The sequence below is a fragment of the Octopus sinensis genome, linkage group LG18, assembly GCF_006345805.1.
Source record: "Octopus sinensis linkage group LG18, ASM634580v1, whole genome shotgun sequence".
Classification (NCBI taxonomy): domain Eukaryota; kingdom Metazoa; phylum Mollusca; class Cephalopoda; order Octopoda; family Octopodidae; genus Octopus; species Octopus sinensis.
Window position 1 is genome coordinate 28193250 of NC_043014.1, and position 16950 is coordinate 28210199.

Sequence of the window (16950 nt, forward strand, 5' to 3'; positions counted from 1 at the left end):
AAGAATATTTAGAACATCTGCAACAACTTTTTATGTGCCCGTTGCAATACAAATTTGACATCAATCTCAGTAAATGTCTTTTTGGTGTTTCTTCTCTTACTTTTCTCAGACATACCATTGATAAAGTTGGGATAATCCTTTACCATCTAAAGTGGAAGCTATTCATAATTACCTATTCCTCGTTCCTTATGAAAATTGTGAGAATTTCTTGAACTAGACCAGTGGTTCCCAACCTGTTGTCTGTGGACTCCTGGTGGTCTGCAAAGGTAGCACTAGGGGTCCATGAACATGTTAAGTTGACAGATCCTGGAGTCCATGAGAAAACTCATTTAAATAAAAGGGGTCCTTGGTAGTGAAAAGGTTGGGAACCACTGAACTAGACTGTTAGCATCGATCTGGTTAAGAGAGCATTTTTGGATCCATCTACCGAGCAACGACATTCTTCTTCTTCTTCTTCTTCTTCTTCTTCTTCTCCTCCTCTATATGTTGACCCACCATCTGCAGATCCTACACATCCCAGTTTGTGTTACGCAAAGTGGAAGAAATGTACATTGGCCAGCCAAGTCTGTACAAACATTTTATTTTTAATTCTGTGGTTTATACGGCAGTTATTGGTTAATGCATTCTGTGCACATTATTTTTTTTTGTACCCAACCTTTTTCAATATATACTGATCTTATTGCCATTTGTTCACTTTTTTTTTATAACATTCAAGATCAGTCTGACATTTCACTTTTCAACCATCTGCACCTATTTGTATGTTCATTTTTTATATAATTTGCACATTACATTTTTTGCCTATATTTTGGCATTTTCTTTGTACATTCTGCTACACCCTTTTTTTAAAATCTTTGTTGTACATTTTTCTGCAACAAATGTTCTTGCATGGGAGTTCTCTAGCAGAACTGTTTAACACATTCATTTTATTGTAATATTAGACATCTTGTCAATTTGGCTGTTTTAACCTTAATACTGGAGAATTGGTTCACCAGAGCTTGTCTTAGCATCAAGTCACATGACCCAGTTGTTAGCCAATTTAGTTGCAGGTATTGGTCAGATTTTACTGTCCAATTGTGTGTTTGCAACAGAGTTTGTTCCCAACACAGGAAAAACCAATTTTTACCTGTGGAGCCTACCCATGGTTATATAAACACGAGTTTCTGCTGTGCTTTGTCTTTGGACCAGCCGCTAATGACAAACACCAGCCAGTCTCACAGCTTTCTTCATCCAGTGTCACCTGTCTTCATCATAGCGGCAACAGTAGACCACAGCCACATTATTGGACCTAACAGAACTGAAGTCATTTGAATGTTTGTTCCAGACTGTATCATTAACATCATTCCCTTTGGCAATCTTCTGTTATTATTTTCAACTTATTAAAATCTTATCGCTCTTCTTTCCACACCATATCATTATAAATGTTGACCTAGGAACATCTTCACATTATACCCTCTTTAGTTTTTGAAATTCCTAGAAAAAAAAACGTCTTTAAAGAAATTCTCTGGGCTTTTGTAATCTGATAACTAACAGGTATCCAATAAAAATTTCGTCAGATGCCTTCTTATATATTCTGTTCAATTTAGAGTTGGTTGAATCAGAATTCTCACATTCTTCAATATACTCAAAGATGCTGAAGTTTGCACAACCTATTGTTTTGTACAGTATTGTGTCCTCATAGTTTTTAATGTAATTCAGAAAAAAACAAAAAAACCTAATGTTGATGATCCTTGGGTGAGCCAGAGTCAATGTCTAAGCATTTAGACATCCATGCTGTCTCATGAAGGCACATGGCTTAGTGGTTCAGGTATTCAGCTGATGATCATACGGTCGTGAGTTTGATTCCCAGCGGTGCATTGTGCTCTTGAGCAAGACGCTTTATTTCTTGTTGCCACAGTACATTCAGCTGGCAAAAATGAGTAGTATCTGTATTTCAAAGGACCAGCCTTATCAAATTCTGTGTCATGCTGAATCTCCCCAAGAACTACTTTAACCCTTTAGTGTTCAGATTATTCTGTCAAATGTGATGTTTGTTTATTTAAAATGGTTTGAATTAATCATGCATTATCTTGTAGTTTAGAGATTTCAGTGATGCGATTTTTTAAGTTTTAGAATGACATTGTAGGGCTGAGGTGAGAGGCGAGATCTGGTCAGTTTCAATATAAAAGAGGTTAAATATTTTGGCCAGATATGGCTGGTTTGAATGCTAAAGGGTTAAGGGTATGCATGAAAGTGGAGTGCTCAGCCACTTGCACGTTAATTTCATGAGCAGGCAGCTGTTCCCCTGATGGGATCAACTCGAACCCTTGTCATTGTAACTGACAGATTGCCAGTTTCTTTTTAAATTCTTGATAAAAGTTGTATAAGTTGTAATGGAAACAAAAAAAAACTAGGTGGCTACTTTCCAATCTTTATTCAGCTAAATGATGCAGTTACAGTTTTGTTTCACGTAGTTTATTAATGGAATATGTACAGAAGAATTTGATATTGTGTAAGTTTCTTTATACTATGGCTGCCAGACTACTTCCGCTTTTAAGTATGGAAACCCATATCATGTACATGCTTTTTCTTATCTGTTGTTCAAGTTACTCATCCACAGTGCTTTTATTTGTCTTTATTTTTATTCACTATAACATCGCCTTCCTACATTCCAAGCTGTCTATGATTTCATACAGTTCTAAGATTCAGTCAGAAAATTATTCTTTTATAGATGACGCATGGGTTTTAAAAAACAGTTTGCAAAGAAAATGGTACATATAGCCATTGCTACTTTAAGTAAACCAACCAAGCTCTCATCACATTCTGACGATTTTTTCAATCTTTTTTTCACTGTATATACTTGAAAAACATGTTTTGCTACTTGAAAATCCTACTAGATTAGTTAAAAAACATAAACAGTTCCTTTTTATTTTAAAATAAAACTGATATCTTGCATTAAATAATTTTGTATAAAATCTTTATCAACTGTTATGTGCCAGTATGTGATGTCAGCACATTCTTTGAAACCACTAAATTGGTTAATGTGTTTACCCTGGCTTTTCATGCTCTGCATTTAATCCTCTGTATTCACCAATTGTGTCAAAAATGTCAACTGTGGATTAAAGATTGCTAGAAAGAACTACCATCGTCTGTGTACTATGATTTGTTTCTGTCAACTGTTGGTGTTGACAAACTTAGAATTGCAAAATAGTTTAATAGATTTTTGATGTTTTTTGACATTTGCAGTCTTGCTATCCACTTAAGTACTTTTGTGAATCTCTGTTACGTAACCCCATAGTCTGTCAACTATGAAGTACCTAAACGTTCAGTTATATCTTTCAAATTTTTGTTTTTGTGCATCAATAACATGTAAACTGTTACTCTTAGCCACAATGATGGAGATGAAAATATCTTTTACACTTCAGTATACTTGCATTCAAAGCATCATACACATAAAAGTTAAATTATATCTTGCAAAACATTCATTACTTCTTTGAATATAGATTTAAAAACATTTAATGAGACATGGCAACCCTGTCTCTACATTATCTAAGTACAATTGCAGCACATAAATAAATATACAAAAAATTATCATTTCAACTTAATAATAACTAATTGTCCAAACCCTCAAAGTCACTGTAAATCATGTACCTGTAACATAGCCAAAATGAAATCCTGAATATCAAGGTTTCACTTCAAAGGTAAGTATTTCATCCTTGATATTTCCTGGCCCTCAAAAGACTATAAATTTCCCACAAATTAGACTACTGCCAACATATTGGAGTTGCACCATGGTTAATTACACAAATATTTGAGATAACATTGAAAAAATCACCCAACTGCTTGGCAAATGTTAACTTGCTGATATACAACAGCCATTTGCATTTTACATCTGTTAAGAGTCTCAGCTACTTTTGAACTAGCAAATCATGGTATCCATATCAATATCTCTGCTTGCTAACTTCTTGTTTGTCCCATCATTCCTCTTCAGAGCTGTAAACTTCTGTGATTCCTTCTTTGCTCAAATTTTGATTGCAGATACTGACCAATGGAAGTTCAAGCTGAATGCCAATCCCAATGATCTACCTTATCAAACTTTGAGGCCTAGAAGTGTTTAAAGGACTATTCTACCTTGTTGGAGTGTTAAAGAAAAAACAACAAAGCTTGTTTACTAATGTGGAGAACAGCTATGCAGCAGATGTAAATGACTTGTGTAAAGTTGTGGAGAATAACAGCTTTGGTAAACTGATGAAATACAGTTTCAGCCAGGTCTAGGGTTGGGTTACAGATATTTGTCATGCAATAGTTAGTTGATCAAACTGAGATATGTTTCTTATTTTACTATCTTGTCTGAGACATGTAATTGAAAGCTTCAGTTTTACAGCAGTAAAGCAAGGCGAAGTATACTAGGTCAGTGTACAACAGTGTTCCTTCCTTGTGAGTTATTAAATGCAAGCAAATATCAGGTCATCCCATAAGTTCTGTCCGAATTTTGAATAAAGAAAACAAGTGATCAAATGTTATATTTAATTGAAATTTAATCATCAATGTACTTTCACTGATTATCTATGACTTATTTCAATCTATTTACAAGCTTTTTAATCCCATCAATGTAAAACTCTTTTGGTTTCAAAGCGAAGAACTCTGAAATGTCAGCTTTGACCTCCTGGTTTGTGAAAGTTATGTCACCCAAATGATTCTGTAAACTATGAAACAAATGGTAGTCTGAAGGAGCAAGGTTGGGAGAATAAGGTGGATGAGGAATTTTTTTCCAACCAAGCTCTTCGATCTTCTGTGATGTGATTTTTGCAGTGTTGGGTTGTGCATTGTCCTGATGAAACATCGCTCCTTTTTAATTCATTTCCACCATGGAAAGAAATGTTTTGAGGTGAAAAAATGCGTTTCAATGATGGGAAACACGTTCTCTCAGATAGTGCTATTGTGAAATATTTTATCAAAGGCTTACCACAAGAGATCGTGAGAGAAACGAAATCAGAATTTTGAAAGAAATATCTTTAATTGAAGAAAAATATGATAGGAGAGAAAAAGAATAAAATCTCTTACTTTTTCCTCTCTATTACAGCACCTTTTCTACCTAGTATAATATGTATGTATATATATATATATGGTTTTGTCATGTTCTTGAGATGAAAATATGTAATTCAATTTAATGGGAAACAATGGTGAAATCAAGTAAGTGTTAATAAATTCTTGGTTTTCTTTTAATTTATTTAATCTTTTTTATGCATATAAAATTTTATTTTAATAGAATGGCAAAAGCATGGGAAAAAAATGTAATTTTGGGGTGAAAAATTTGATAAAAAGGCAGTAAATATGGTTTCTTTACTTTTTGTGTTATAAGAAAAAGGAAAAAGATTTTACAGAATGGCATAAGAGAAAAAGAAACACCCACCCCACAAAATATGGATGAAAAATAATGAAAAAGTAAAAAACAAAAGATTCATCATAATTGTTGAAAATTACAATGAAGGGGTGGAGTGTGTGTGTGGGGGGGTAATTATTTTTTTGTAAATGTGAATTAAGAATGTATCAAAGTTGAATGCTATAAAGTGCAAAAAAAAAAAAAATCGAAGCTGTTATTGCTAAGGCACAATGGCATGACACTGTGAGATTTGGGTGGAAGAAGGCAGGATGTCGAGACATTTGGAAGACAGATTTTGCAAAGAGTATTTTTTTAAAGAATTATTTACAAGTGTTTTGTAATGTGTGATATTATAAAATGTTGAAGCATCTTGAAAAAAAAAAAATGAAGAAATTCCATTTTATTTGTGACAACTATTCAGAAACTTCTCTGGTGCTTCTTCATTTCCTAAGCCCCATGAAAATAAAACTTTGCCTCATTGAAAGAAATTTTAATTGAATACTTCTAATTTATTTGATGGAGTCTCTGTAACCATTTGATCTGCTAAAATCACAACTAAATCTACCTATAATCCACTCAACTTAGCACATAAACAAAACAACTATTCAGAAACTTCTCTGGTGCTTCTTCATTTCCTAAGCCCCATGAAAATAAAACTTTGCCTCATTGGAAAGAAAATTTTAATTGAATAACTTCTAATTTATTTTGATGGAGTCTCTGTAACCATTTGATCTGCTAGAAATCACAACTAAATCTACCTATAAATACACTCAACTTAGCACAAAACAAAATACAGGCATTCTCTGTGTTACGGCTACCTCAGCTGACAAGATTTCATGCTTATGGAAATTGTAAAGTATGACCAATAATTTTGGGATAGAGTTGGTAATTCACAAAAACTTCATGATAGTCTTCCAGTGTAATGACGAACAAGAATAAAATGAAAAAAAAAGGCATCAGATGGGCAATGCATACCCTGCACGCAGATAAATTTTTCTGTAAATTATAGTTTGGCTTACAATGCGTTGCTTACCCATGCTTTTTAATTGAACTGAATTTTTTTTTCTTTCAAGTATCACCATTATAGGTATTTATACACCAGTGAAATTAAGAAATCAACTCATAAATAAAAAAAATCCTCGAATCCATCAGTGTACACATAAACACAGTCACATATCGATGTATGTATTTATGTATGTACGCACATGTCTACATGCACAGGTACTCCATGATCTATATGCAAGCAGACAAGGGTTGATTCATATGAAAAAGAAAGTGAACAAAATAATATGACCACTTGCTTATCGGGAAATTCATAGGTTTGATTTTAAAAAGATTCTTTTTTCTAAGTATCATCATACTTGTACTCCGGTGAAATTAAGAAACCAAGTAATAAGTAAACAAAACCCTCGAATCCATCACTGTACATATGCAGTCGCACATCTATGAATGTATACATGTATCTACCCGCATAGGTACAACATGATCTATACATATGCAGATGAGGGTCAATTCATATGGAAAAGAAAGTGAACAAAATAATATGGCCACTTGCTTATCAGGAAATTTGTAAGTTCGATTAAAATTTTTTTGTTTATTTTCTAAGATAATCAAACCAAATGTTCATCATTTTGAGCTACTCACCCAATGTGTATTTCTGCCAAAATGTGAAAATCTGTTCAGCCATTTTCCAGTAATTTTGCAAACACACAAAGACAAGCAGTTACAATACCCTGCTTTCACTTATTCATACAGGGTAATAACAAATTTTAAATATCTGAAAATAAAATTAACAAAAGTGAAGTATAAAAATGTTAATCTATTGTGTATGGAGTGCTTAAAATTGAAATAAAGCTTTAGGCAAGGATATAAAACCTGTTTGCAGTATCAAAATTTGCTTCAAGATTAGTGTTGGATGAGTCTGAGTTCTCATCCTTATACCTTTTGTATTTTTTGAGATTATTTCTTTCACTTATTCAGAGATTTTTTTTTTTTTTTTGTAGCCTGTTCTGCAATATAGTATGGTTTCAAAATCAAATGAAATGCATTATCACAAGAAATAAAAAGAGATTCAAATTCACTACCAGGAACCAACAAATTTGATAAGAATTGAGGGTTTTTTGGGTCATGGATTTCAAGAAATAAATTGCAAAGAAATGTTCCAGAAATTATGAAAAGAAGTGACTTGTTTGCAGAAAGGTCCTGAAGCAGTTGATTCAAATGTGGGCACAATAATGCAATGTAACTTGTAATTCTTTCCAATTCACATACTTTTCTCATTTCCAGCAGAGCTTTGAAGAAATACTTTGTTTCTCTGTTTTATCCTTTGAAATTTTTACCCAGATATATATATTGCATAGAACCAAAACTGTCACCATAGCTTTATGAATTTCATGGTTAGCATTCTTCACCCAATACACAATGGTAATAGCAACTATTTTTAACTCTTCAGGAAATTCTTTTAAAAACTCCAAGTCTGAACCTAAGGTTAACAATATAATGTGTTTGATATCAAGAGTGGCTGATAAAATGTCACTCAGTGATGGGAGAGGCCCAAAGTCTGGAATGGTAAAAACTGGATTAACTTTTTTCTTTTTATAGTTACAACCAACTCTGTCATATTCTTCAATAAATGATTCCTTTCTTGATTCTTTATCAACATTATCAAAAAGTAAAATACCATAAATAACTTGTCTGATACAAGTGGATAGCTCATATGTTCAATCTGACTCGTTAGAATGATTCACTGTAAGTGTACTGAATTAAGAAATGATACAGAAAGTCTACATCTTTTTAATCAGTGAATGAACCATTCTGGTAGAATACAGTTGTGACAAAAATTCTTGAAACCTGGTGATTTAAAAACTAACTTGTCTGTTTCAAAATATTCTTTCATATCAAAAGAAGATTCTATACTAATATAACTACTAACTGATTTACTCATTAATGTTTACAATTCTTTCCTCTTTGCAATTTTGAAAAAGTTCAAAATAGCTTCTTCAAGGGAACTTTGATGATGGAGCCAATATTAAAGTGATAGGAACTTTTCTCTCAATCAATAATTTTTGGACCAAAATTATTTGGGGCTTTCATTTTATTGCAAAAAAGATATTTATCAAACATACCTTTGGAACTAATACTATCATTTCCACTAAGTTTTTAAAAAAAAAGTGGCAGTAAACTTTTATTGTTTGGGAAACAAATCAATGAAATTTTTGCTGAAATAAATTTGACATTCCAAAAACTTGTACAGAACTTACATCAGTGAATGATATGGCATTGTAATTCACACATTATAAATCCTCCAGTTACATCATAAATGTAAAAATCACTCTCATTGCTAAGCACTGGACAATTCCATTGGTTAGCCAAAAGCATGATCTGACTATCTGATTCAAAATCTCCTGCAACACAAGGAATGCCAAGATCTTTTACAACATTGAGAAATGTTTGAGAAGTTAGAGCCCATGTCACATTTCCAGATCCTCTTTGTGCCAAAGCCTGGGATGTATGTATGAGCTCTAGAGAGGCAAGTATCTAATTTTCAACTATCACTTTTATAATCACCATCAAATACAAGATAAGATGAGATATTGTTAGATTCAAAGGTCTTAAAATACATTTTGATTTTAGAAACAAATCAATAATAATCTCCACCACATCAGTAAGGTACTTTATGATGATTATATAGGTATAGCTCACCCTAAGTCGGTAATTGGTTCCAAGAGACTTAAGTTGATTTGCTTGTCTATAGGCTAGGCCTGGCCTAGCCTAGCCTAAACTGCTAACAGCCATTCCCTAGTGCTATATTTTATTTATGAATGCATTTTCAATAAGACATGGTTAATAAAAACCTACTATTTTAAGTTTACAAACAAATGTATTTACTATTTTGTATTACAGTAAAAATAATAAAATAAGTATTTTAAATTTACCAATACATAAAATTTGGTTATGTAAACATAACTAATAGCTTGCTTACCAACCACATGGTTCCGGGTTCAGTCCCACTGTGTGGCACCTTGGGCAAGTGTCTTCTACTATAGCCTTGGGCCAACCAAAGCCTTGTGAGTGGATTTGGTAGATGGAAACTGAAAGAAGTCCATCGTATATATGTATATATATATATGTATGTGTGTCTGTGTCCTCCCAACATCGCTTAACAACTGATGCTGGTGTGTTTACGTCCCCGTAACTTAGTGTTTGGACAGAATAAGTACTAGGCTTACAAAGAATAAGTCCTGGGATTGATTTGCTCGACTAAAGGTGGTGCTCCAGCATGGCCACAGTCAAATGACTGAAACAAGTAAAAGAATAAAAGAAAAAGTTTTTCAATAATGTACAATTTGGTAAAGGCAGAAACCATGAGTAATTGTTAGAATTCAATGGGAATCAGTTATTAAATGTTAGTGTTTCTAACAGTAACTGGCAAAAACAATTCGATTATAGGATAACCATAAAGGAATAGATATGGAGCTGTCACGTCAATTTACATCCCAATAGAATTGTGTATTTGTATGATGATAAGACATGATTTTGTCACAGATTACCTGGATACTACATAACTACCATTCTTTTTTTAATCTAGCTAACAAGGGAAGGTTAGCAAAAGGCTACATAAAAAACTCACTGTGATGAATAAAAGATTAATTTCAACACTCAGCATTGAAGTATGATAATAACTTATAAGAATAAGTTCAGTATAAGACTTGAGTAAAAAGTGTTATTTCAAATTTAGAGCTGAGTATTTTTTCACCCGAAGTGGATGCTCAGATACTGTTGTCTTGACCATGGGATTGCACCTAGAAAGTTGCCCTCTGAGGTACAAGTCCAGGCAAGGTTTTTATGGAAGACCAGCAGTCGCTCATGCATATCAGCCTCACCTCACCACACCACTAATGTTATCCAAGGGAAAGGCAAAGGCTGATACAACTTGGCACCAGTGATGTTGCAACTCATTTCTAGAGCTGAGTGAACTGGAGCAACGTGAAATAAAGTGTCTTGCTCAAGAACACATGCAGCCCGGTCCGGGAATCGAACTCACAACCTCACGATCGTAAGCTCGACACTCTAACCATGCACCTTCAATATACTGCAGTTTATAATATAGAATATTACTAGCAGGACCCGTGAATATTTCATGGAATTAATGGTAAACCTACTGGGTTATTTCTGAAAACTTTATTCATTGAAAAGTGAAAGAAATTGAAATACGATAATGCACAATTTTATAGACTTACACACAGCTCCCATAAAATAAATATTCACTCTTATTTTCCCCATAAACAAAAAAAAAAAAAACCATCCTATACATACAATACAACCTTTTGTTAAATTGCATATATCTGCCACATGAATATGAATATTTCACAGAATTGCACTTATGTGCATGTGTTAAGTGATAGGTATTATACAAAACTTAGTTTAGTTAAAAAATATATATTTTTCACTATCCAATCACTACCACCACCACCTCTCTCTCCCTCAACTCTATCAGCCTTTCTTTAACCTCACTATCAGAACATCACCCCTCTATTAAATTATGCTTTTAACTTTTCTACTCTACCTTCAAGTTTTTTAACCACATAATATTGTGCTCCCTCCCTCTCTCCTTTTTCAACTAATCATGTAAAAGTGTTACAATTACATTCCCTCTACCTCACGCCATGGACGCTTCTCTCTCCCTCTTTTTTCTCTAATCACATGAGCGCATTACCTATGGGCTAAGTAATGCAGTGACAAGCAGAATTATTATAAGATATTACAAGTGTATTGCATTACAGATTCTAGGCCTCACCCTCACTGAGGAGCTTTCATGAACACAGTCCTCTGCTTAGCAATGACCACATGAAGGACTGGCCTTCCTCTTCCGAATTATAAAGTATTTTAACTTCCAACAAATACTCACTTAATGGAAAATTCACTTTGCTCTAGTTACCAATTTTATCTCTTCACACACACACTATTAATAATCAAAGTAGGTTATCATTTCATCATTGAAGGATGTTTTCTTAGTCTCAATGTAGGAAATAATTGTAGAGTAGGAAATTAGGTGTCCAGTGGATCTGAATGCTCGAAAACCATATTGGTGGTTTATTAAAGTTGATGAGAGGCGTTTTTGCTTCTTGATGACACTAGCTATGAATGTTTACTCATAGTTTACCCAGACTGAATAAACCTATGATCAAAAGCGTGTTCACCATGACTATTCCATCTGTTTCTCTTGCTTTGCTTATCCAAGTTCACGTTTGGCAATGTATCCCCAGTGATCCCTGCATATTATGGGCATAAAATACAAGCAGAATCCAAAATGATAATACAATTACAAATGTCATTAAACAGTGGAAACTTTTAGAATTAAGTGGGGTTAGGGGATGGTTTAAGATATAAAAAAAAAATTTTTATTGCATAATAGTATTAATTCTGTGGGATGATGTCAGCAGCTGGACGTCAGCAGCCGGGTGCGTTGACCGGAAGCGGGGCAAGCGGAAGGGGTCAGCTGTCAGGCGTGCGCAGGGAGCGGAAATCGCCTTTTCCAACGTGGGTCGTGTAGGTGACAAGACGTGCGAGGACGTCGCTAAGGGTTTGGGCTAGCAGCTGCTATCGTTAGTGTTCAGGTCTGGGCTGTGAGGAAGGACTAGTCATCTCTGGAGGGTCTCTGTCACTACGAAGAGAAGGTAGGTGCCTCTATATTCAAATCGCGCACTCATTACAAGCTATTTTGGCCGTTCTTAAGCATTCACATTTTTTTTCAACACGATGTCTGCAAAAATTAGGATCGCCAGTGACGTCGTCAGACCTTTTAACGGCGAAGGCGGTGTAGTGGCCTGGATTCGCAAAATCAGGCTGGTAGCGAGACTGCAGGGCATAAGCGACGTGGCGAGTCTTATGGCGCTGTATTTGAAAGGGAGCGCGTTGTCGCTCTACCTAGAGATGGATGAAGAGGAACGGCTCAGCGATGAGAATATAGAGCGACGCATACACGGAATGCGAGTACACAGCTTTCGCTAAGCTAGGTGCAATCAGGTGGACGGGAGGCCAAGTGGACGACTTTGCATCAGAAGCTAGAAGGCTAGCGACTCTGGCCGGGTTTGCCGGAGAAGGACTGGAGAGAGCAGCCCGACTGGCGTTCGTGAATGGGTTCCCTGACGATGTAGGGATTCACCTACAACGACTGCCCGGGGTTAAAAAGATGCCATTGAGCGAACTTGTAGCTCAGGCTCACGCGTTGACGAGACACTCTGGGCGGAAGGCGATAGCGATGGCGGTGACGGAGGCGCGTAAAGACGGACGACGTCCCGAGAAAGAGGTACAGAAGCTCACCGTGCAACAAGAGCAGCCGTTCTCGGGATGGTGTTTTAGATGCCAGGGACCACACATGGCGCGGGACTGTACGCAGCCGGGGCCCGTTTGCTATCAATGCAGGCAGACAGGGCACATTGCCCGTGATTGCGGCCAGGGAAACGACCGCGGGGAAGTTGCTGCCTCTCGAACTTTCCCCTCAAATGAGTAGAGGCGCTATTGGAGACGCTGCCATTGATTGACATGGAGGCCGAGGGGGAGACGTTCAAGGCCCTTGTGGATATGGGCTGTACGACCACCCTGATGACTTCGAGGGTGACGAAGGAATGGAACGGGGTGAGTAGTGTCCGGGCGGTCGATGGCAGCGAAATCTGTTGCAGAGGCAGCAGCAAGGTAGAGATAGTGGTGCGCGGCGCGACGCTAAGGCTGCAGGCAATTGTGGCCGAACGCGTGATAGATGGAGTTGATGTGGTGATGGAGATGGACGCCATCAACTGCCTCGGTGGCGTCAGTGTTGTGGGAAATGAGGTCACGTTCGGAAGCGTGGGGGCGTCGTGCACTGCGAGTCAGGATCGCCAGAGAGAGCAGAGCCCTGCGAGGGACTGCGCCGCTTACACCATCGAGGACAAAGACTTTCAGGCGGCGTTCGATGGTCGGCGGTGGACGATAGAGTGGCGATGGAAGGACGAGCCCCCGACGCTGGAGAACAGGGTGAGCTGTTACCAGCATACCCTGAAAGGCCATGCCAGGGTCGAGTTTGAAGACGAGGTGGAGAGGTGGATCGAGGAAGGGGTCCTTGTCCCTTGGAAGGAGGAGGTAGCGGGCGGAGTGCTACCCCTGATGGCGGTGGTGCAGCCTACGAAGGGAAAAGTCAGACCGGTGCTGGACTTCAGGGAGCTAAACCAGCACATATCATGTCACACGGGAGGTGAGGCGACAGACGCTTGTGGTGAGGCATTACGTAAGTGGAGACAGTCGACTGAGGCAGCGACGATTGTCGACTTGAGATCGGCATACTTGCAGCTCCATGTGAGCGACAAACTGTGGCGATATCAGCTGGTGCGGTACAAGGGCCGGACATACTGTCTAACCAGGCTGGGTTTCGGGCTGAATTCCGCTCCGAAGATCATGGCAGCAGTGCTTAGGTCCGTCCTAGGGAAAGACGGCAAGATTAGAAAGGCCACCAGCTCCTACATTGACGACATTTTGGTGGACAAAACTGTAGTGCCAGCCAACGAGGTAGTTAGACATCTGGAGAAGTTCGGACTGATTGCTAAGCCACCGGAGTCGATTGAAGGGGGAGCCGGGCTGGGGCTGAAGCTGCGAAGAGATGGATCAGGTGAATCGGTGTTCTGGAGAGGAAATGAAATCCCAGAGCTGAGTTCCAGCGTCAGCAGGAGAGAGCTGTTCTCGGTGTGTGGGAAGTTGGTCGGTCACTACCCGATCGCTGGATGGCTGCGCACGGCGTGTAGTTACACCAAGAGACGAGCAGAAGGAGAGAGGTGGGGCGACAAGGTGGGAGAAGGGATGGTGGCGATGATGCAGGAGATCCTGGAGAGGACAAGAGCGGAAGACCCGGTCAGTGGGAACTGGTACGTGCCCAAGACGAAATGCGGGACCGTCTGGTGTGATGCTAGCAGTATAGCGATAGGGGTGGTGTTGGCAATCGAAGGCACTGCGGTGGAGGATGCGGCCTGGCTTCGGAAAGCAGATGATTTCAACCACATCAATGTCGCCGAATTAGACGCGCTGCTGAAAGGGGTGAACTTGGCCTTGAAATGGGGGCTGCGCACGATTGAAATGCGGACGGATTCGGCCACTGTGCTTGGCTGGGTAGGATCGGTGATCACCGGTGACAGGAGAGTGCGGACGAAAGGTGCTGCGGAGATGTTAGTGAAGCGCCGTCTAGGAGTTCTAGGTGAATTGATCGCCGAATTCGGACTGAAGCTGAACGTGGTTTTCGTGCCTTCGGAGAAAAACAGGGCGGACGTACTGACCAGGGTGAAAAGGGCGTGGTTGGAAGAACCGGAGGAGGCCCGGAAAGGGATAGCTGCGGCGTGTCGGTTGGATGACTCTGAACTGAAGAAACTGCACGCTATGCATCACCTGGGTGTGGACAGGACCCTGTATCTGGCAAAAAAAATTGATGCTGACGTCACTAGGAGAAGCGTCCGGAAGGTGGTCGGGAGCTGCGACAGGTGTCAGTCCATCGACCCTGCTCCATGTGGGCATGAACAGGGAAGCCTTTCCGTGGAGCAGAACTGGAAAAGGCTAGCTGTGGATGTGACACACTACCGTCAGCGAATGTACTTCTCCATGGTCGACTGTGGGCCGGGCCGGCTGGCCATTTGGAGGAGGTTGAGATCGGGCATTGCTGACGAGATCGTGCAGATCCTGAACGGGATATTTTTAGAGAGAGGTCCCGTGGAAGAACTACTGATGGACAACGGGGCGGCGTTTCATTCGGAAGCATTGAGGGTTATGCTTGATTGGTGGAACGTGCGACGCTTGTTCAGAGCAGCGTATAGGCCGGGTGGTAACGAGATCGTGGAGAGGCACCATCGGACAGTCAAGGCCATAGCGGAAAGAGGGCACATTTCGCCGCTTGAAGCAGTCTTTTGGTACAACTTGTCTCCCCGATCCGGACAAGCTGAGGAATCTGTGCCGCAGAGAGCTGTGTTCAAATATGAATGGAGGCACCCGAGCAAAGCGCCGGAGGGTCACGAGGAAGAGAAGGGACCCGTTCGCGTGAAAATAGTGGAGGAAGTCTGGGTCAAGCCACCAAAGGCGCGCTGTACATCTCAATGGAGCAGAGAAACGGTGACGGCGATCAATTCCAGAAGCAACGTATCCGTAGATGGAACACCACGACACGTCTCGGACCTTCGCAGGATTGTTGCTTCGACGGACGATGATTCTGGAGAGGGGGAGAATGAGGAGCCCAGCTTGAAAAGATCTTGACGAGCAAGGCGCTCTCCCGGTTGGATGGTAGACTACAACATGGAGCGGAGAGATTGTGATCTTTAAGATCAGGGTGGCGTGTGGGATGACGTCAGCAGCCGGGTGCGTTGACCGGAAGCGGGGCAAGCGGAAGGGGTCAGCTGTCAGGCGTGCGCAGGGAGCGGAAATCGCCTTTTCCAACGTGGGTCGTGCAGGTGACAAGACGTGCGAGGACGTCGCTAAGGGTTTGGGCTAGCAGCTGCTATCGTTAGTGTTCGGGTCGGGGCTGTGAGGAAGGACTAGTCATCTCTGGAGGGTCTCTGTCACTACGAAGAGAAGGTAGGTGCCTCTATATTCAAATCACGCACTCACTACAAATTCCATTGAGCAGAAGACAGAATTGAAAAAAGTTTTGTGAAAATTCACAGAAATAAAAAAGTTACGAAGAGATTTACATGTGCTTTGATCCAAACACTGCTCATTTGTGTGCAACTCATTCACTACTTGCTTTTTTTTTCCACAAAATTTCTTCAGATTTCTATGTTTTTGATATAGGAGAAGATGATTTTATCCAAACATCATGTTTTCAAAATTTTAATTTGCCCCCTCCTCACCCCAATTTATTAATTTCTTTTTTCGAATTTTTTTGATCCACATACAAAAATACAGAGATTATGAATCTGGGAAATTTTTTTTGTTTTCTAAATTTAGTTTTCTTAAAGAAACACTCGATGCTCCTTCTCCTACTTCACCCACCCATCACCTGCTTTCAAAAAGCTAAAACCTCTAAATGTTTCACTTTTGTTTGATGTTTCATGCATGCGTAGAATTTTACTGAAATAACAAACACCAAAAACATCAGACCACCACCAGAAAACCCAACATGCAAGAAACAATAGTTAAACCACATGATTTCTGAAAAAAACTTCCCCACTTTCAAAAAGGCTAAAAGTGAGACAATCAGTTTTTAGCTTTCTGAAAGTGGGGAGGTAATGGGTGGAGGTTGGGGAAGGGGATTTGAGTGTTTCTTTAAAGGGTGGGGAGGCAGAGAGCAAATGTCACCTCCAACATGCTAGAAACAACAGCTAAATGACACGATTTCTGAAAATACTTCCTTTTAAGTTTATATTGAAGATCAGGTTTTTAAATACACTCATCACATAAAAGAAGGTTATTTCAATTGAAGTTGAATTGTAATTTTGTGCATGCACACAGCAAGAAATAACATAATTTGCATTGAAGTATTACCTAGCTCAGCTTCAATTGAAATGACATTTTTTTATTTTGTAATTTGTGTTTGTGATGAGCATATTTAAAAACCTGTTTTTTTTAATATAAACTTAAAAGGA

General features: G+C 39.0%; 1 protein-coding gene across 1 annotated transcript; it reads right to left on the reverse strand.

Annotated features, from left to right (window-relative positions):
• Positions 1 to 7635: 7635 nt before the first annotated feature.
• LOC118766812 lies at positions 7636 to 15134 on the reverse strand. The gene is made up of 3 exons (XM_036510596.1): positions 14957 to 15134; positions 8652 to 8880; positions 7636 to 8053 (listed from the first exon to the last, which is right to left on the reverse strand). Exons 1-3 carry the CDS (start codon positions 15132 to 15134, stop codon positions 7636 to 7638), a joined length of 825 nt encoding a protein of 274 aa, XP_036366489.1.
• Between the last annotated feature and the right edge of the window lie 1816 nt (positions 15135 to 16950).